Source organism: Lampetra planeri, chromosome 1, assembly GCF_965212315.1.
Source record: "Lampetra planeri chromosome 1, kcLamPlan1.2.h2, whole genome shotgun sequence".
NCBI lineage: Eukaryota > Metazoa > Chordata > Hyperoartia > Petromyzontiformes > Petromyzontidae > Lampetra > Lampetra planeri.
Window position 1 is genome coordinate 5,935,730 of NC_136107.1, and position 20,658 is coordinate 5,956,387.

At 47.9% G+C, this 20,658-nt stretch overlaps 2 protein-coding genes across 6 annotated transcripts in view; both read left to right on the forward strand.

Annotated features, from left to right (window-relative positions):
• Window positions 1–12,361, forward strand: part of CFAP65 (cilia and flagella associated protein 65) — a 47,799-nt gene extending 35,438 nt beyond the window's left edge. For 2 of the 3 annotated variants that reach the window (XM_078614682.1, XM_078614848.1), the window contains 10 exons: window positions 2,934–3,077; window positions 4,091–4,207; window positions 5,267–5,407; window positions 6,015–6,086; window positions 6,869–7,086; window positions 7,865–8,017; window positions 8,310–8,526; window positions 8,878–8,993; window positions 10,436–10,582; window positions 11,488–12,361. In XM_078614682.1, coding sequence (XP_078470808.1) covers window positions 2,934–3,077; window positions 4,091–4,207; window positions 5,267–5,407; window positions 6,015–6,086; window positions 6,869–7,086; window positions 7,865–8,017; window positions 8,310–8,526; window positions 8,878–8,993; window positions 10,436–10,582; window positions 11,488–11,638 — 1,476 coding nt within the window. In that variant the 3' untranslated portion in view covers window positions 11,639–12,361. The remainder of the gene's footprint in view (window positions 1–2,933; window positions 3,078–4,090; window positions 4,208–5,266; window positions 5,408–6,014; window positions 6,087–6,868; window positions 7,087–7,864; window positions 8,018–8,309; window positions 8,527–8,877; window positions 8,994–10,435; window positions 10,583–11,487) is intronic. The other variant, XM_078614770.1, reaches the window with a different exon arrangement.
• Window positions 12,362–18,069: 5,708 nt separating this feature from the next.
• Window positions 18,070–20,658, forward strand: part of LMBR1 (limb development membrane protein 1) — an 82,437-nt gene continuing 79,848 nt past the window's right edge. For all 3 annotated transcript variants that reach the window (XR_013588332.1, XR_013588334.1, XM_078614966.1), the window contains exon 1: window positions 18,070–18,277. Coding sequence is in view for 1 of the 3 variants with exons in the window: in XM_078614966.1 (XP_078471092.1) it covers window positions 18,218–18,277 (60 nt within the window). In the remaining 2 variants the exon portion in view is untranslated. The remainder of the gene's footprint in view (window positions 18,278–20,658) is intronic.

Genomic DNA, 20,658 nt, shown 5'->3' on the forward strand with positions numbered 1-20,658 from the left:
GCTCCCTCCAATCTCTCATTCAATCCCCGCAACTCAACCCCTACGCTCCTCCTTCTACTCTGGGACTGGAAAAAGGACTTAATTCGCCCCTTCACCATTCCCCACCATTCAGCTATCGTGCCAAAGCAGCACCGCAGGCTCCTCCATTCCTCGTACTGCCTGACAAATTCCTTCACCACCTTTTTGTCCTCCAGCAGTCCCGAGTTCATGCGCCAGATTCCCCTTCCCAACCTCAGCCCATCTGGGATTCTGAGCCCCCCCGCTATCATCTTATGGTCAGAAAAAGAGAAAGGTTCGTTTTCCACTCTCTCCACTTTAACCTTGGCCGAGACAAAGAGGAAATCAATCCTCGAGTGTGCGGTTCCCAAACAACTCGACCACGTGAACCCTGGTCGCTTTGGGTGTAACGACCGGTAAGCGTCAATCAAATCAAAATCTCCAACCAAAGCCCCCAGCCTCCTAGAGGAGGGGTCCAACTTTCGACATCCGGCGACTGGCCGCGTGTCCGCCAGGGTTAGAGGGCAATTAAAATCACCCCCCATGACGATGTGTCTTCGTGTTAGCAGCAAGGCTGCCACGTTCTCTAGCAACTCCACACGTTCCGGAGAGCCTGTGGGGGCGTACACATTGATCAGCCGGACCGCCGCCCCACCATATGCAACATCGACATAGTGGAGTCGTCCCGGGACCACTTCTCGGGCTTCCTGCACCTCTATGTTCTTTCTACCTAGGAGGATGACCACTCCTGAGCACCTATTAACATTGCTTCCGGACCAGAAGCAGTGTCCCTCCCAGTCCCTAGCCAGATCCTCTCGACCAAGGGAGTATGGCAAGTGGCACTCCTGTAAAAAGTAAACGTCCTTTTTCAGGGACCGTAGATAATGTAGAATGGCCCCCCTCCTAGCCCTGCCCCACATTCCCCTCACGTTTACTGATGCTACGGTAAGGTCCATACCCAGAATTGTCTCTCCCTACCCAGACCCGTCGTCCAATAGTTCATACAGGTTTGTGTCAGCCAATCCCTGCAATTGTTCCCCTCTCCTAGGCTCCTTGGGCAGCCCTCTTCCCTGGTTGGTCTTAGCCGCCACAGCACCATCTTCCGACGACCTCGCGTCTATCGAGGAGTCTGTTGCCTCCAGGTCCCGTTTGCGGGTCGACCTCGCTGGGCCACGCGGCGCTTTCTGCTTCCTTTTCACCACCCTCTTGAATTTCTCCCTCCTGGTGCTCTCCCTCTGCTGCTCCTCTCCGTCTTCCCCCGCCTCCACCGCCTCCGCCCAGTCAACCACCGTTGGGTCGGGGGGTTTTCCCACGGGCTCCTCGTCCTTGTCCCCAGGGTGCTCCACCTGCCGCCCCGTGGGATCCGCGTCTTCCTCCGATGTCATCTCCCCCTCCTCCCTCTCGTCCTGCAGTGGCGTACCCTGCCTGCCCACCTCTCCACCCCCGTCCTCCATCTTCCCGCCGGGCTGCGTTGGCTTCAGCCCGTCCTCGGCCACCTCCCCTTCTCCATCCGACACCCTGCTCCTATGTGCGCGGACCTTATTTGCATATGACAGCGGGCAGTCCCTGTACAGGTGGTCCTTATTCCCACATAGGTTGCACAATGCCGGGGCGCAGCATTCTGCCACAACGTGGTCCCGTGCCTTGCATCGGTAACATATCCGTGCCTCGCACGCTGCAGCCAGATGGCCACTCCCCCCACATCGCCTGCAGAGCTTCGGCTGCCCCGCATACACCACGTAGCCCCTATTGCCACCAATGTTCAGGGCGCTCGGGATGTGTTGCAGAGCCCCTTCTGCCGTTCCCAACCTCACTCGCCATTGCCTGGCGCCCGTCCAGATCCCTAACGAGTCTTGGACCCGCTTACTGTCCGAAAGCACCAGGCAGTGCTGCCTCAGCCACACCTCGACGTCGTGGTCAGGCAGAGCTTCGTTGTACAAAAATATGGTGACCACTTTAGTATCGAGCTCAGAGAGCAGTTGGAGCTTCAGCAGTGACAGTGGCCGATCCCCCGCCTTCTCCTCGAACAAAGTCATAAAACGCTGCAGTAAGTTGCTTGTCTTAAAGCTCACGTCAAAAGCCCTGCCACCTGGCAAGGCTATCAAGCAAAACAGATCTGCCGGATCCACCTTCAGAGTTTCGACCATCACTGACCGCACGAACCTCGGTCTGTCGATCGTGACCTCCTCTGGCACGTCCTCCTTAAAGGACACCCGCACGCAGTTATGCCTCTTAGCGTGTAGCGGGGTGAAGTTTCCTGCCGAACCTCCGCGCCACCGCCCTGCGCGCTCCTGGGGCCGCCCTGCCCCCACAGGTCCAGGACTTGCCTGGACAGCGTCGCTTTGGGCACCTTGCGCCTGCAGGCCCGCCGAGCTCGGTGCTTCCTCCGCCTCCTCTCCTGGGCTGGCCGACACCATCCCACTCCTCGTCGGCTCCTCTCCCTTCCTCGCCCGCTGCCACCAGGCGTCCTCCTCCGCTCGCCTCGAGGTCGACGCTCGCGCCTCGTCCCTCTCCTCTGCGGGTCTCCCTCCTCCAGGCCGTCTCATCGCACCATCCTCCGCCTCTTGGCTCACCACCCCGGATCGCTTGGTCGCCATGGCCCCGCGGGCCTGCGAGGCTGCCACTGGCCAGGCAGCCAGGGAGCCGAGACTAGACACGACACCAGCAGAGACACGGTAGATACAAACCAGCCGCAGCCGTGGCCCTCCTCATCGGGCAATTCGCCAGAATGGTGAGGCTCTACTCTGTCTCCCGTTCTTATATAGAGCAGCAGCAGGGTGACATCATCATTAACTCATCAACTCATCAGGTGCAACGATTTGAGGTGGGGGGGTTATTGTAATTATATACTAGATTAGTAATCAGGCAGTTGTGACGTAATTACACTGAGTGACATCACAGTACCGCCTTGTGCATTATACCTGTGTCTCGTGCAGCTGTCACACCTGTCTGTGGAGCAGCTCAGCTTTGGGGAATTGCCCGTGTACAGCAAGTCCACCCGAATTTTATTCCTGAGCAATACATCCAAGGATAGGGCAGTGTTCTTCATCTGGCGTCATCCTTCACACGTGGACACTGAGGTGAGGCATATATATAGTCACCCAGACAGATTGGCACATGTACTTTGGCAGGATAGTTCGTGAGAGGGACAACCCAAAGCAACAAGTAGACATTCATATTATATATCATAATTATATGTTTGTTTTTGGGTGGAGAAGGTCATTATCACATTGCACTATGAACCCAACGACCTGAGTTTGATGACATTATTGTACATATTAAGTTAATACAACGACTGTACAGTCATGTCAAGTTTGACAAAATCAAATACAATAAATACTAATCGTATACAGTACTTCTCGAGTGATTATAGGTACACATCAGAACATAAATGTTTTGTTATAATTTTCTGCAGTTTATCGCTGAATACTTAATTTCGGTACACTGAAGAAAAGGATGATTATTCATCACATAATGAGAACATTTAAGCTCGGTCAACTTTTAATCTTGTTCATAATTATTTCTTACTTAAGAAATAATTTAGAAATAGTATTCTTTGTTCGCTGTGCCAGAACACCAGCCTGGTATTATCAAGTGAAAGTTAGATTAGTGTCCGAGTATTCAAATATTGAGTGGTGCTCATCTCTGTTGATGGTCCACAGCTATTGGTGGAAAGTCCACATTCTAATGGCAGGGATAATTTTTCTACAGGACACCTATTAACTTTAACTAAATTGGTACTGTCACCACGGGATCGTGTGCTGAGTCAATCCCCACCCAGGTTGTAAACTCAACCTTCTGATTGTGAGCCAAGTGCTCTACCCACAGTGTCACATGGTTAGATATATGCATGTTGTACTAAACAAATAAACAATCAGTGAAAATGTATACATTTGCCATTTAGTATGTATTTAATTATCCTAAGATTAATCAAAATGCTGTTTAAAAAAACCATGAACAGGATGGGTAATTCATTTTCGAGAGATGTGGAAGGAGGATGCTGCATGCCACCAACGCTCTGAAAATAGGACGGCACGAGAGGGTGAGTGCCTATGTGCATGTCAAGAAGCGTGGTATGTCTGTCTCTCAACAGGTGCTGAACTTAGAGCCCAAGGAAGGGACGCTGGACCCAGGTGGAAGTGTGCTCTGCAAGCTCACTCTCAGAGCCCTTGGTCAACCTATTTTATATGATCTCGACCTTGTATGTGAGGTACGGTCGTGCCCTAATTGTACACTTTGGTTTCTTCTCACAGTGACTTACAAAGTGAACAAGGGCAAGGTAGAATTTGTTTGTGAAATAGACAAAGCTCATTGCCTTGATAATTCAGACATAAAGGAATAGAGCATTGCCAATATGGGAATTGGATCAATAGCTCTCATTTCCAATGGAGGCCATGACAGGAGCCATTCACTCTATGGGATAGGGCTGTTTACTTCTTACAAAGTGGTACTTAATTTATTAATTTCTGAAAGATGATTGCATGAGTTGACCGTAGAACCGTTGAGAACTCGCAACATTCTGATTGTGGGATAAGCACTTAAATATACCTCCAGGCCAGCAACTCAGATTAAAATGTGTACAGGTAGTCCCCGACTTACGATGGTCCGACTTACGATATTTCAATCTTATGATGGCGATAGCGATATGACAAAATTGTAAAATATTTAACATTTCTCGCGGCAGGCAAACGCAGCAGCGTACGAGGTACGATACTGTACGTTGGGACGCTGCCGGGATGTACTGTACGCATATAGTTTATACAGTACAGTACTGTAAATCAGAGGTGGGACAAAGTCATTGTTATGCAAGTCCAAGTCGAGTCGCAAGTCATCAAATTCATGACTCGAGTCTGACTCGAGTCCAAGTCACATGACTCGAGTCCACATCTCATAGGTGGGACAAAGTCATTGTTATGCAAGTCCAAGTCGAGTCGCAAGTCATCAAATTCATGACTCGAGTCTGACTCGAGTCCAAGTCACATGACTCGAGTCCACACCTCTGCTGTAAATTGCTCTGTTTTGCTAAATTATCACCATTCTTTAAGACTCCTGGGTAGGCTAGGCCATTTTCGACTTACAATATTTTCGACTTACGATGGGGTCGTTGTAACGCATCTCCATCGTAAGTTGGGACTACCTGTACTTGCAGCAGCATGTCAACATATATAGAAGTAATTCAGCCTTATATGCATGTTGACCTTAATAAGTACCCACTACCAGCACTTTCTTCTACAGTGTGCGAGGCTAAATGTGTGTTTTGTGGGATCAGGTTATTGACATGATGGAGTTCCAGGCATTTACATCACAACAGGCTAAGAGGGACGCTGAGCATAAGCGGCAGGAGGTCGAGTTTACCATTACTGAGCACGACCTCCTTCCACCGGCTGCTCCAACATCCACGGCCTCCCAGGTGACATCATTGTAACACATTTACGAGGAAAATATATTTATAAATGACCTTGAGAGTTAATATAAATGGTCACACCTCATGGTTTAGCATCGTAAACAGAAAATGTGAACAGTGATTGATAAGGGAAATAGTCATACTTGGCAACATGGGAATGGATGCACTCTTATGAATGGAGCACACCAACGTGATACCGACTTTCAAGCATCACGCAAAACTGGGTACAAAGATCACACAGCCATTATGCATTTTGAAAAAAACCATCAGCAGTTCCTGAAGAACTGCATCATGCTCCACTTGTGTTTGGTCACAATCTGTTATTTGGCCTATAGACTTGGCCAAATAACAGACTTTATATACCTTTGTATATGTAGTTGGTTGTCAGGATGTTTACGTCCACTTTCTAACCTATTTTTTTTTATACATTTTTATACTGGGTGACAGCAATGGAAATTCAACCATTGGTGCATAATAGCTCAATTGGAAACCTAATAACCACTTGAATATCCAGCCTATAGTGAGATTGATATGAAATACATATATAGTCTAGTGTAATTACATATATAGTCTAGTGTAGTGCATCACACGTTTATTTAAATGTTGTTGACAGGCTCCAGAGAAGTTAACAAACCATCAATCACCAGTGTTGAGTGGCTCCAGCAAGCATCTGAACAAGTACAAGGTTTGTACGGAAACTACATGTTGTGTTATAGCACCAATTTATCTCAATTTGTTAACACTAATTAATGGCATTGCCCAAACATCTCAATATAACATCCTCATTAAAAAAAACTTTCAAGACTGTGAGGATTTTATGGATAATTAACTGACATTACTGTATAACATACCAACACAAAGTGATTATGAAAGACTGAACGGGCGACATCCACACACACACCATTGGAACCTCATTTGCCAGTAAAAATATGATAATTGTTTTTTTACCCTTCTATCTGGCAACAAAACTGACACCTTTTTTTTTTACAAGGAGTCATGTTTACATAGACCACAATACCTGCAGTCATAATGCAAACAAAAAACATAACTCTGATAATGTGCACTGTCCTTGAAGTTGATTTGTCCACACCCGAGACAGCCTAGTCTCACATGGGTTGGACCAGATGACGCCAAAAGGCGCCTTTTGGCGTCATCTGGTCCAACCCATGTGAGACTAGGCTCTAAGGAAAGCTGTCTCGGGTGTGGACCAATCAACTTCAAGGACAGTGCACATTATCAGAGTTATGTCTTTTGTTTGTATTATGACTGCAGGTATTGCGGTCTATGCAAACATGACTCCTTGTAAAAAGGTGTCAGTTTTGTTGCCAGATAGAAGGGTAAAAAAACAATTATCATCCACACACACAGTTGCTAAACTATTAGTTTTAATACTCCGAGGTGTAGTGTTCTATGTTGCGGAAGTGTCCTTGAATGACTGCTTTGGCTGTGCTTAATCTCCCCTTGCAGGCACTGCCTCCAATTGGTGCAGAGGAGAACGGGGAGAACTCAGGCACCAGGAGTCAGCGGCGTCAGAGGAGAAGCTATCGAAAGGAGCGAGAGGAAATTACCCAGCCAGAGCTTCCCAGGCCCCAGCTTTTACACCTGGGTGTGTCGATCCGGACCCACTCGATCCAATCCTTCGAAGCACAATTCTCACAGCTCATGCCTGCTGTACACATATCGAGGTAGGTTTTCTCAATTTGATATCAACAGGAAATTGTACAAACTATGTGTAATTGATATTCCTGTAACAAATCAATCGCCGGAATTTGTTTTTATTTGTGTGCGATGAATTGTCACAATTTAGGGTTGTGATGTGATCAAACACAATTGATTATTTTTAAAACATTGTAATGAATACTGTATCATCTCGTAAATGCAAAGGTTAACAGGAACCCATTACAATAACCACATAGGAATCAAAATACTCTATTCTCACATGCACTATGATTGTGTTTATCATAAGTGTAACAATCAGTATCAATCAATGAATCGATGCATCATTACACCCCTAAAAATTCCATCTGTAAATTACTAACTAGATTACAATATTATAAATGGTACAAATGAGATGAAAACAACAATCGAGACAGACAGTACAAATCACAGGGACAATACACGTAAGATGGAGAGTACAAATGAGACAGAAATATGAGGCAAAAAATACAAAGGAAACAAAAGAGGTTTCAATCTCAACCCTTATTAGTGGGAATGTATTGAATTGTTGGGGTTTGAAAAGTTACGAAAATAATATAAATGGTACAATTTTTTTTATCACGATTGATTTATTCCTGTGTTTTTCATGGGTATGTGGATGAGTTTAATATGAACTACATTCCTATATGAAAATCTGGAAATGTTAAATACAAGCAAAATGGTATCTGCTTAACTTTGAAGCACATGAGAAGTGACCAGCACATGCATTTCCTTTTTATCTCTGTCCGGTGTTGATTTTTTTGTCAGGATTTCTGACAGTGGTGGTTGCTTGCGCCATCCTGCAGCCAAAGACATGAAGGATGGAGCGAAATGCCACATAAACGATGACGTGCATGCCTTCAGCCCCCTTACAGATGAGCAGAGAGAGCTTCTGCCTCTTGTGCTGTCCAACCTGCTCAAGTAAGGGCCAGATAAAATGTTTTTAGTGTACAGCAAAAACTCATGTTTACAAATTTACGTTCACACAATAGAGTACTGTACACAATTGTAAATATACCTTAGGTTACAGGAAATATGAAAAGTAATCCCTGAAATTACATGGTAAGTCTAATCATAAAACTGAGTCTTTGTATCATGGCATCCTGCTAATAGCACGACTATAATATCTTTGGGATTAAACCATTTTAAATAGAATCCACTGAGATGTACGTGTTCCTAACTGGTTGATTGTCTGCCACTGGGTTTACCATAGAAGCTTGATGGATGATAAAAGCTTCCACCAGGCTCTGGCACATCTGGAGAAGGAGCCAGTGTCATTCTACAGACAGTTCAGCATCAGGGATGAGACACAACAGCGGATTGCTCAGGAACACACAGACGTCTCCAGTGAAGAAAACATAAGCGGGATGGATGCGACTGAGATCTGTCCTCCCAGCGCTAACCCTGAGCTGACAGCATCTGCACCGGTCGTTAAGAATTGCAACATCACCAGTTTTCCCAATTCATGTTTTAAATGGCAAACGTGACTTTGTGCTAGTTTACAACTATTTTCAATACTCAACATAACTATGCAATATAACTTAGTGTCATTAAGAGTGCATAGTCTGTTTATAAATGATCGTGATCAAATAAGTACATATTATAAAACAGTGGTGTATATCAAAAAATGTTGATTTGTAATGTTTTTTAAAATATATTTAAACATTTGTTCAAACTTAATTTAGTTTAGTTAAGGCATTTTATAGGTCTAAGGGGGCATGCATAATCTTGTGCCTCCCACAAATTTAGAGGGTGAGTGTGTGTATTGCTGATGTTTACAGAATGGCAACAACTGGAACAAATATGAAATGGAGAGCAATGTATTTGTAAGAAGGGAGAAGATTACACTGCTGCAGCCGTATGAGAAGGAGGTATTGTGGAAGGATCAACTAAAACGGTGAGGAGATACTTCCCCTCTGTATAAACTCTTCAAACAGTAACTTGCATTTCGAAACCAATTCAGTATCACAAGAGATAGCGTTATGCATTTTACAATTGCGGTCGCTTTAATAGCAATTGTAAGCATATTAGGTTTTCCATGTTACTGCTATTTGGATAGTTTGTTTTGCAAGCACTTGGGCATTACGAAATCCTATTTTTTCAGGTCCTCACAATTTCCAGAGGACTGTTCTGTATAACAATCCAGTGTTTAAACTAGGCATGTTTGCCATTTGCCTTACCCTCAGCATTGCTCTCCTCAGCATAATGGATATTTCAAACTAACATAACCTCACTCTGCTGACCTTATTTGATTGAGACCAGCAGGGTGAGGTAAGGTTGATGCCATTTATCTTTATACTGCAGGAGCCAATGCTGTTAGTGGAAAGCTATTAAGGTCTGACCAATACCTTGTCAACTGCCTTTGTCACCCAAGTGACAAATTGCATAATATGTTAATGCTAAATCTTGACTTAAAGCTGTCGTGACTGCAGGAATTCATATTCTTGGGTCTTTTGGTAAAGTCACATAGATAGGTTCAAAGAAAATAACAAAAAATATCCAAAAAACTACAACGTTTCGATCGCAACACCAGCGGTCGTCTAACAGGAAAAGGGGGGTTAGCTTCCAAGGCAAACTGTTTATAAGGGTTTGAAATGGGCGTAGCCCAAATGTCAGCAGCCAATGATAATGTAAGTGGTGGGCAGCCAACCCGACGGTGGTTGGTTTTCCAACAATCAACCTGGCAGCCCTTTGATTATCATTGGCTGCTGACATTTGGGCTATGCCTATTTCAAACCCTTATAAACAGTTTGCCTTTGAAGCTAATCCCCCTTTTCCTGAAGACGACCGCTTGTGTTGTGATCGAAATGTCGTAGTTTTTTGTTATTTTCTTTTAACCTATCTACATGACTTTACCGACAGACCCAAAAATATATATTAATGCTAAGGCCAAGTCATCATCGAGGGGCCCAGGCCATAACTGTTGTTGTGTGTAAACAGGGATTAAACCTCGGCTACCTTGACCATAGCAGAGCATGAAAAACTGCTACAACACACTAATCACCACATACCTATTGTAAGCACATCCTCACTGACCTAAGGCAAAACTGTAGTTGGAAGGTAGATGAATAGATATTTTGATTTGTGCACATTTTAGGGGGTACAGTGCACATAATATCCTTATGATCCACATGCTATATCTAGTTCAGTAGGGTGGTGGTACTTATTGTCCTTTCAATAAAAAATACAGTATTGGGATTTGAATGGCAGTGGAAATAGAGATTAGTGCTGCCCTACAATTGTCTGAACAGTTTGACACTTTGGCATATGCATTGCAGCCTTGCCACTTGTGTATTCTTTGGGTGGGTATGTGTCTGGACTTTTGGTGATGTACTATAGATTGCCGGAGTTGCGTAACCTGTTGGAGTTAGTCCTGGAAAACACCCTTGCCAACATCGTGACGGAGGCGAGCAATGGAGAGGTGATACTCACCTCACGCCCACGATTCATTGCCCTGCCACCACCACCTCCATCTGCCTTGCCCAGGTGAGCAGCCGTTGTATGGAAACTGCCTCAACTATCATTTTCACTGGGGGAATTGGATAGTGGACCCAGGTCAAACATTTCACTTGTTTTTTAATTATCTATTTCTCGAGTCCAGAATATAATTTGATATGATAACCATTGCTGAATGCCAGCTTAGTGATACTTAGAAATAAAGTAATGTGCATTGTGCAGTGTGCTAGTGTAATATCCAGCCAGGTGGCAATATGGTTAAAGTACCTGACTCATTGTCAGAATCTTGGGAAGTTAACAGTGGTTGTCAAATTGAGAAATTGGTCCCTTTCTAGATTTGAAGTTTTCGTGACTGCAAGGATCCATACTCTTTGGTTCTTTCGGTAAAGTCACGTAGGTGAAAAAATAAAAATAAATTAATTAAATCACGACGTTTCGATTGCAACACAAGCAATCCTAATCAGGTGTGACAACCACAGCAATTTGTTTTACTGAAGTGGGAGAGATGCCGGAGTTAAGGGGTTTATATAAGTCAGAGAGGACGGTGGGGGAATAGGGGGAGGGGGAGTGTTGCGTGTGCGCTAGGGACTGGAACGTGAGACTGGGCAGGGGGGGGGCAGGGGGGGGCAGGGGGGGGGCAGGGGGGGGGCAGGGGGGGGGAGGGGGGGGGCGTGGGCGGGGCTAGAAGTACGGTGCCTGGAGGTGCGAGGGGGAGAGGGAGAGCAAAGCACCGACAACGATTGCAGGAATTTGGAATATCATCATGTGAGGGCAATCAATGGAGACAATCACTACCCAGTACTTGAGTATAGAGACACTTGGAGGTTTTGAAGGTAAATATGTATATATGTGAGGAATAAAAACGGCAACCTGACCATTAATGAGCTCACCGCTATGGCTTCCATTAATTGTTCAACATCACTAACTGCCCACAGCCTCTCCCAGCACATGATTTTGTCATCGACCGAGCGGCACACACAGACTCCACGGAGCGGCAAAGGGGCCTCCCTCTCTTCCAAGGAGCTCCAGAGCATCAGCCCAGCTGGCAGCAAGCTCACACAGCACAGCCTCAACACAGCTGACTAGGGCAGCTGTGCTGTCGAGAGGGGAGTGGTGCGGCCGAAAAAACAGAGCTGGCTGCTTACCAGACTTGTCTGTATTCACAGACATGCTTTAGTGCCGGTGTACTTTCCTGTGTGTACCGCAATGGCCAAAGAAGTAGCTCAAGTTAAAGTGTCCCCTTGCCTGAATGAGGAGGGCTACATCAGTTCAAATGAGCAGGGAGACACAAGTTATTCTATTTGGAGTTGGCTCAGTCCACCATTTATTGGGGTTAACAAAATTAGTACATCTTTGTGGAGTCAACAGTGGTCATTTTGACTTACCACCATGAACACAGAGCTACAACTGGAGATGATCACTTCGCAGTTGTTCGTTTGAGTAAGGAGACACTTCGACTGTGAATTGATTTGTGGCTTTAATCCCATATCAATACTTGATATTGCATGGAATGGTTGCCCTGTAACAGTACTTGTCATTTGATATGAGATTCAAGCAGCTTATTCTTAATGGGAAGAATTAAATATCTTACCTATATAGCACATGAGTGTCATGGGAGTTGACCATATCCTGGTTGAAATGTAATCAAAAATACATTTAACTTATGTAGCAAATATATAAGAATACATTTTGCAAACCAATTCATTAGTTAGAGTTGTTGATTTTGTCATTGTTATGAAATATTTTGCAATACATTTTTGGAGATTTATCCTAGAAAAAGAATAAAAACGTGATTATTCATTAAAAAAATGTTTTTGTCATTGTGAATATAGTACTATTAAAAAATGTTGTTTAACTTACAATTACCCCTCCACCACCCAAACTCAAGATACTTGTCCTTATGGGGTCATATGAGCAACACAGGGATCTTTATGTGAATGTGTTATAAATAATATCTAACTCGTAACATCATTGTGATTGAGAGTAACCACAAACAGTGTTTATAAAAAGAAGACTTGAGTCTCAGCTTTCCTGTGTAGTGACAGAGAAAGGTCACTACTGTGTCGGCCCGTACGAAGGCTGGGGGCCCCAAGGGGGTGCCTGGGGGGTCACGTGGTGGAGGGATCCGGACCCTCCCAGAGGTGGGGGAAGTGAGGCGTGTCCTGGGAAGGGAGGCGTGGCCTGAAGAGAGCCAGCCACGCCGGGGCGGAGCCAGCCACGCCAAACCAAATATAAGCGTGGTGTGAACGCAGAGCGAGGCTGCTGTTGTACTGTACTCCAAGGTGAAGACATCTTCGGTCGTCAAGTCCCGAGTCGTCGTCCTGGGCCAGGCAGGCCGTTGCCTGCCTGGTCCAGTCTGTGTCGTGTTCCAGAGTGTTAGTGAGTTGAGGAAGGTGGTCACCACCTCATGTAGAGTGTTATATTATTTACCGTTTAATAAATAGTGTTGCCTCCAAGTTGCGTGTGTGTGCACCTAATTTGAACCTACTACATTTGGCGTCAGAAGTTGGAAAAATAAATATTGCTAGGTGTTATCCTAGGGAAGTAAAATGGGCACACGAAAAACAAATATACAACTCACCTGGACGCCTTCGTACAACGGGGACGGTGTGACGACCATCCTTCGGACAGCCCCGGGGATGGCAGCCCCGGTGACAGAGAGAGATGGCGCTGCACGCGGAGCGGCGGGACTGTCACCACACTGCTGCTTCGCCGCCATCGGGAATGGAGCGACGGAGCCGCGGGGAGAGGACACCATCGTCGCTGCGGGGGCTGGCAGGGGAGGCCCGGCCATGCGGGCCACGGGGTTCCCGCCATTTCGGCGGCTGGTCGGGGCGCGGTTCCCGCCAAAGCGCCGCTCCCGCCATTTCGGCGGCTGGTCGGGGCGCGGTTCCCGCCAAAACGCTGCTCCCGCCAACTCGAGGGCTGGTCGGGGCGCGGTTCCCGCCAACTCGAGGGCTGGTCGGGGCGCGGTTCCCGCCAACTCGAGGGCTGGTCGGGGCGCGGTTCCCGCCAACTCGAGGGCTGGTCGGGGCGCGGTTCCCGCCAACTCGAGGGCTGGTCGGGGCGCGGTTCCCGCCAACTCGAGGGCTGGTCGGGGCGCGGTTCCCGCCAAAACGCCGCTCCTGCTGCCGAAATGCCGCTCCCGCCGACATCAACGCCTGCAGAGGGGGAGTTCCAGCCTTCTGCTCGAGCGCGAGAGGTGGATGGGTTCGCAAGAGCAGGCTGTGTTCACCATGCAAGATTCTTCGGGGTGTCCCAGTGCTCCACCTTGCCGCCCTCCACTATTCACAGTTTGCCAGGCGAGTCGTGACATGACAAGCACCCGGCCTCAAGAAAAATAATAATAACTTCACCCATCTTACGTGCGCCGGGTTGCGATCGCGTGTGTTTTTTTTAACTCGCTGGGTTGCGGAGCGTGTTCGTCCGGTTGTGTGCGTGATAAATTGACGCGGCGACCATGCGGGTTTCTGCTTGTAACAAGTGTTGCTGTTAATTACGGCGTCGAGATCGGTATCTTCTGGGTGTAGTTAATGATTAATTCGTGTTGGTGTCCCGAGCTCCGTTGATATCCTGTAGATTGCCGTGTTAATGACTCGTGTTACATCGTTTTGTTGCGAAATCGCCATTGTTATTGTGTATACTGTATGGAGGTTCGCTCGTGATTGTCACGTGTAACTGTAAGAAACTTTGATCGTCATTGTTGCCAAGGTACAGACCGTATGGAGCTTTGCTTGGAATTGTTAACAGTGTATGGAATGTTGGGTACTTGCTTGTGATTGTTTACTATGTACGGATTGTCTGGAGTATTGATTGTGTGTGTTGCCATGTGGGGACTGGATGGAGCATTGCGCCAAACGATTTACTGTACGAACTTCGTATACTGCATATACTGTATTAATCAATTCGGCGATTCTTGGGGTTTGTGTATAGTTTTTTTGCTCTCAAAATTCGAATGCCCTGAGTCCCATGGTTAATGTTGAAGGGGATTTAGAAATGACAGGTTCGGTTTGTTTCAAACTCGCTGGTTGGTTCCTGTCCGTTGTTGCACAGATGATGTCTTTTGTGCGGGAATGCTCCTTGTGTTCTATATGGATCGAGGGTGCGTTTCCGTTAATTGCCGTCAAATTGCGTTGCTCTCTCCACTCGGTTGGTACAGCTGCATGCTGCAATGCGAGTCTCGGAGATGATGTGTACGGATACGGGATGTGAGGTGTATTGTTGTGACCATTGAATATTCGGGATCGTCACAAATTGTGCGTACCTGTTCGGCATTGGATCAGTTCTGTGGGGGATCATAATTCAAATTGTATGTGTTGTGATGGTGTTAAATTGCGATGGTGACATGCTGCCAGGGATTTGTAATTGTGCTGCTGGCTGTCACCTATCTTGGGGCGCAGGTCCTGACCAGGATGGCCCAGTGAGTGTTGCGTGTCTAACATGAACGTTGTGGTCCCGTCATGCAATGGCTGACGGCTTGACCTGACAGCCCGGAGATTGAAACACTCTGTGGCATGTCTAGCCTAGTGGGCTGTGCGCTCACATGGCTCGGAGAGTGTGGTCCCGTCATGCAATGGCTGACGGCTTGACCTGACAGCCCGAGATTGAAACACTCCGTGGTATGTCTAGCCTAGTGGGCTGTGCGCTCACAGGGCTCAGAGTGTGGTCCCGTCATGCAATGGCTGATGGCTTGACCTGACAGCCCGGAGATCGAGACACTCCGTGGCTTGTCTAGCCTAGTGGGCTGTGCGCTCACATGGCTCGGGGAGTGTGGTCCCGTCATGCTGTGTCTGACGGCTTGACCTGACGGCCCGGAGATCGAGACACTCCGTGGCTTGTCTAGCCTAGTGGGCTGTGCGCTCACATGGCTCAGAGAGTGTGGTCCCGTCATGCTGTCTGACAGCTTGACCTGACAGCCCGGAGATCGAGACACTCCGTGGCTTGTCTAGCCAAGTGGGCTGTGCGCTCACATGGCTCAGAGAGTGTGGTCCCATCATGCTGTGTCTGATGGCTTGACCTGACGGCCCGGAGAGTGAGACACTCGGAGGTGCGTTGAAACAGTGGGCTGGGGATTCGTAAGGTTCAGGTGGAGTTGTCCTGTTACGTTGGGACTGTATCCCTCAGTTGTTAGGGTGCATGTTGTGCAATATGGCCGACGCGTGCTACTAGTTGTGACGCCACGTCGGAAAGGCGGGGGGGTGCTAACGGGTGACTGTCATTGCATGCGTGATTCTAACGGGGGGGGGGGGGCTGTGCTGGAGCATAAGTGGGTTAGCCAGTTTTCATGTATAATTGTTGTTAATTCCCCGTTTTCTATGCGGTTCCCTTTTACCCTCGTCGATTCTGTATATATTACGTGATTGTATTTCTTATCGGTCGCCGGTCATTTATTGATGTTGTTGGTTCGGAGGCACACCTTTTCGATGTTTCACAGTTGTGTTACAGCCGGGGACGGCTGTGTGTTTATACAGGGGGGGGGGTGATGTAGTGACAGAGAAAGGTCACTACTGTGTCGGCCCGTACGAAGGCTGGGGGCCCCAAGGGGGTGCCTGGGGGGTCACGTGGTGGAGGGATCCGGACCCTCCCAGAGGTGGGGGAAGTGAGGCGTGTCCTGGGAAGAGAGGCGTGGCCTGAAGAGAGCCAGCCACGCCGGGGCGGAGCCAGCCACGCCAAACCAAATATAAGCGTGGTGTGAACGCAGAGCGAGGCTGCTGTTGTACTGTACTCCAAGGTGAAGACATCTTCGGTCGTCAAGTCCCGAGTCGTCGTCCTGGGCCAGGCAGGCCGTTGCCTGCCTGGTCCAGTCTGTGTCGTGTTCCAGAGTGTTAGTGAGTTGAGGAAGGTGGTCACCACCTCATGTAGAGTGTTATATTATTTACCGTTTAATAAATAGTGTTGCCTCCAAGTTGCGTGTGTGTGCACCTAATTTGAACCTACTACACCTGGATAGATAACATCATTAGCAGCAGGCAGCATTGGCAGCAACAGAATCATATAATGCAGCAGCAGTAGCATCAATGATGCACACCTGTGGTCCAGTGAATTGGAGGCAAGGGTTGGTAAATCACGCAGGGATGCGGAACTCCCGTACCCATTGGGCTCGAGGTGTCCAAATAGCAGTCCAGCAAGTCAGTTCGTGTACCCTCCCGTGTAGAGCTTTGAATGCCATCTTGTATTGTTAATTTTTCTCACAGCCACAAACACACATGCCTGGAAAAATAATTAACAACATTTAAGCACTTATACAAGTACATTTATTTTATCATTGATTAAATGTAAGGTGTAGTATTATTTAATTAAATAATTACATACTGTTAAATTAAATAATGCGCATTTTTTTACTCGCCTATTTTAATAGTTCAGTAATATAAAATCATAAACGATTCAAATACTTTCAAATAGAAATAGTTCCAATGAATGTGGCATTTATGATATTGGCTTCGTTCAGAACGTTCCAAACCAGCTGTAAGGGGTCACATGACCTATAAAACGGTGCTTACTGGTGCCATACTTATTACATATGGATCGTTGTAACATTCATGCCAAGTGTGCCTACATGACACATTGTGTACTCGAATCTGTATCTCGGTGTTCCAAATATAAAATGGGTAGCACTCATCTTTGGCAGTGCTCACAATTGCGATGGGGGGGGGGCATTCCCCCCATATCAATACAATCTTTATTTTACGTGCCAACATCGTCCTCAATAAAAATGAGCATCGGTGCACAATACAACAGGAACGGTAGAGGGGGCATAGAGCAACAGGGACGAAAAGAGAAACTTGTAACGCCCTGAGCGGCTAACACCGACTGAGCAAAAGTACAGTGCAACCGTGCGCAACGAATAGCATAAGGTAAGAAATATAGTAAATACCAAAAATATGAAAATCACTTGACATTTTCCGAAGTGGTACTCAACTACTGTACTCGGCATATCGAGTCCGGAGGGAAGAGCCGATTTGATCCATATGCATCGGAGGCGAAACTAAATAAATTTTGGAGGGTGGGCAGGTAGGTACATCGGTTATATCAGAGGGTAGAGAGAGAGAGACGGAGACGTCCCTATACATGTTACAGGTACTTGAATATTTAAAATGTTGGAAACTCCTCATTTCTATGGCGACGATCAAATCCATCCGCAAGACGACCACTGACACAAACACACGTATCGCCTAAGGAACCCATGATTCCACCTCGGGGACACCACGCCCTTTAGCGGGGATGCCCCGACACCGTTTGCCGAGCACGAAGACGCCCGCCAGCCACCAAGCACCGCTTGCGGCGCCCACGTGTACGTGACGTCACACTGGGGAACTCCTCACCCTCACGTCACTCTTCTCTCTATATATGGCATTGTGACGTCAGATACGGAGGCGTGACTTGTGGACGTGGGCGGGGCCCTTTGAGTCGGAAGAGCGGCGGCGCGAGACGCTGCTCGCAGCCGGCAGAGGGGGGGCAGCGCGCGACGCAGGAGGGCAGCGCGCGAGGAGGAGGAGGGTGGGGGGATAACACGTGGACCGCGGGGGCAGCACGTGCACTGGACCGTGGTGGTGGTGGCAGTACGTGACGAGGAAGGCAGCACGCGTTGAGTGGGCAGCACAGCGGGGGCAGCTCTTGCGCCTCGTCTGCGCGCTGTCATGTCATCATCCCGTGGGCCGCGGTGAAATGGAAGACGATGTCGCGCTGCGGGAGCAGAATTTCCACAACCGAGTGCGGGAGTGGGTGGTAAGTGCGGGCACGGCGGCTGTGTGGTGGTGAATGGGTGTGAGTGGTGTGGTGAATGGGTGTGAGTGGTGTGGTTAATGGGTGTGAGTGGTGTGGTTAATGGGTGTGAGTGGTGTGGTTAATGGGTGTCAGTGGTGTGGTTAATGGGTGTGAGTGGTGTGGTTAATGGGTGTCAGTAAGGTGGTGAATGGGTGTGAGTGGTGTGGTTAATGGGTGTGAGTGGTGTGGTTAAAGGGTGTGAGTGGTGTGGTTAATGGGTGTGAGTGGTGTGGTTAATGGGTGTGGGTGGTGTGGTGAATCGGTGTGAGTGGTGTGGTTAATCGGTGTGAGTGGTGTGGTTAATGGGTGTGGGTGGTGTGGTTAATGGGTGTGGGTGGTGTGGTTAATGGGTGTGGGTGGTGTGGTTAATGGGTGTGGGTGGTGTGGTTAATGGGTGTCAGTGGTGTGGTTAATGGGTGTGAGTGGTGTGGTTAATGGGTGTCAGTAAGGTGGTGAATGGGTGTGAGTGGTGTGGTGAATGGGTGTGAGTGGTGTGGTGAATCGGTGTGAGTGGTGTGGTTAATCGGTGTGGGTGGTGTGGTTAACGGGTGTCAGTGGTGTGGTTAATGGGTGTGAGTGGTGTGATTAATGGGTGTGAGTGGTGTGGTTAATGGGTGTGGATGGTGTGGTGAATCGGTGTGAGTGGTGTGGTTAATGGGTGTGAGTGGTGTGGTTAACCGGTGTCGGTGGTGTGGTTAATGGGTGTGGGTGGTGTGGTTAACGGGTGTCAGTGATGTGGTTAATGGGTGCTCTTGCTCTTCATAATGAGTGCAAGTAGGGGGGGGGGGGGTTAATACGTGGCGTGGTGCTTAAATGGCTGTAAAGTAGTACGGTCAGCCATGTATATTTCCATTTTTATGTCAAGTTTTCGATTGTGTCGTGGGTAAATGGTTTGCGAGCCATGGTTAATGGTCGGTGTGTGTGATTGTGGAGACGATTGGTGTGATGAGTGGTGGACGTCCTTGCCTGGAGGTGTGTGGTGATTAGTGTAGTGCTGATGGTTGGTGCGTTACGGTGTGACACTGCACGTGGTCATGTATCGCTTATCAGTAGAGTGATGGATGTTGGCCTGGTTAGTTCGATGTGGTTCATATGTTGTGTCGCTGTTGGCTTATTTGCTCGACACGCGCTGGTTAATGGTTGATTAGCAGTATGCTGATGTTCATGCGTGTCAATCGTGGTGCAATTGCCACTAATTGGGTTGATGATTAATGGGATGTGATTGTCAGGGGTCTTGTGGAGTTGCAGTCTTTGCAGTTGGGGCGCTTCGGTGGCGAGATGTGAACTACCTCGCCTGCTATACAGGAAGACGTGGGTTCGATCTCGACCCTGTGACGCCTGCTGGATATTTGGAGTTTGCAAGTCTCTCTTCCCGTGGCCGCGTCGATTTTTCTCTAGGTCCTCCTGTTTTCCCCTCCACATTTAGAATCAACATACGTCTAGAGTACTGTATTTGGCTGCTCGAAATTTCCACGTGACAAGCCACTTCGCTGAACTATCACGTGTGGCCAGGTCGCATCAAGCAAGGTCCAGCTCAGTGGACCTTGGCTGGCTTCTGGTTTCATACCCATGTGGCATGAATTCAGGCATCGCAGCTGCGGATTGCATAATGGAGTGCGAAGAGAAGCTGTGGTTTCTTTGGGACAATACCATGGGGATCCGTGACGACCTTAAGCAGTGTTTCAAATATACATTTGGAACTTATTCACATGAACCTCATGGCGGTACCCCGGGGTACCATAGTAGCCCGGCTCTGGCATAATGTCCGTGATGCAGTCATTTTTAGTCTGTTGATGGTCGGCGATGCGGCAATCGACTCATCTCGACGAGCTGTACTCACGATGCACCACTACGGTGCGTACACGAGCGTACAGGGTTTCAGTGCAATCGTCCTCGCTGCGTTTTGACATCGCAGAGTGGCACTGATTTCGGATTGATTGGTACCCCAGTCGCGGAGTGAAGTACACCCCTGGAAAAAATAGTGTCCCAGAAATATAATATTTAATTGCCTCGGCCATTTATTATAATTTGGTACCCCAGGGTGCTGCCATAAGGATCATATAACAAACAAAAGGCAAAGATCCCTCCTCCACCCCTGTGTAGCCTTCAGAGACTTTTGGAGGAATGTGCTGTTAGCGAGCAGCTATGAACGACGGGGTGAGTGGCCAGCACCACGCCCGACCACCTTTGTCTCCGCAATGGCGATGTTTACACACTGCACCAGGTACTCATTTGAGGCTGAGGCGACCTAGGGGAGGCCCAAGACTAGTTCAGATAATCGTCCAGTTGTGATTCATGGACCTGGAGCACAGCACCACCCGATCAGATACATTATTAACTTC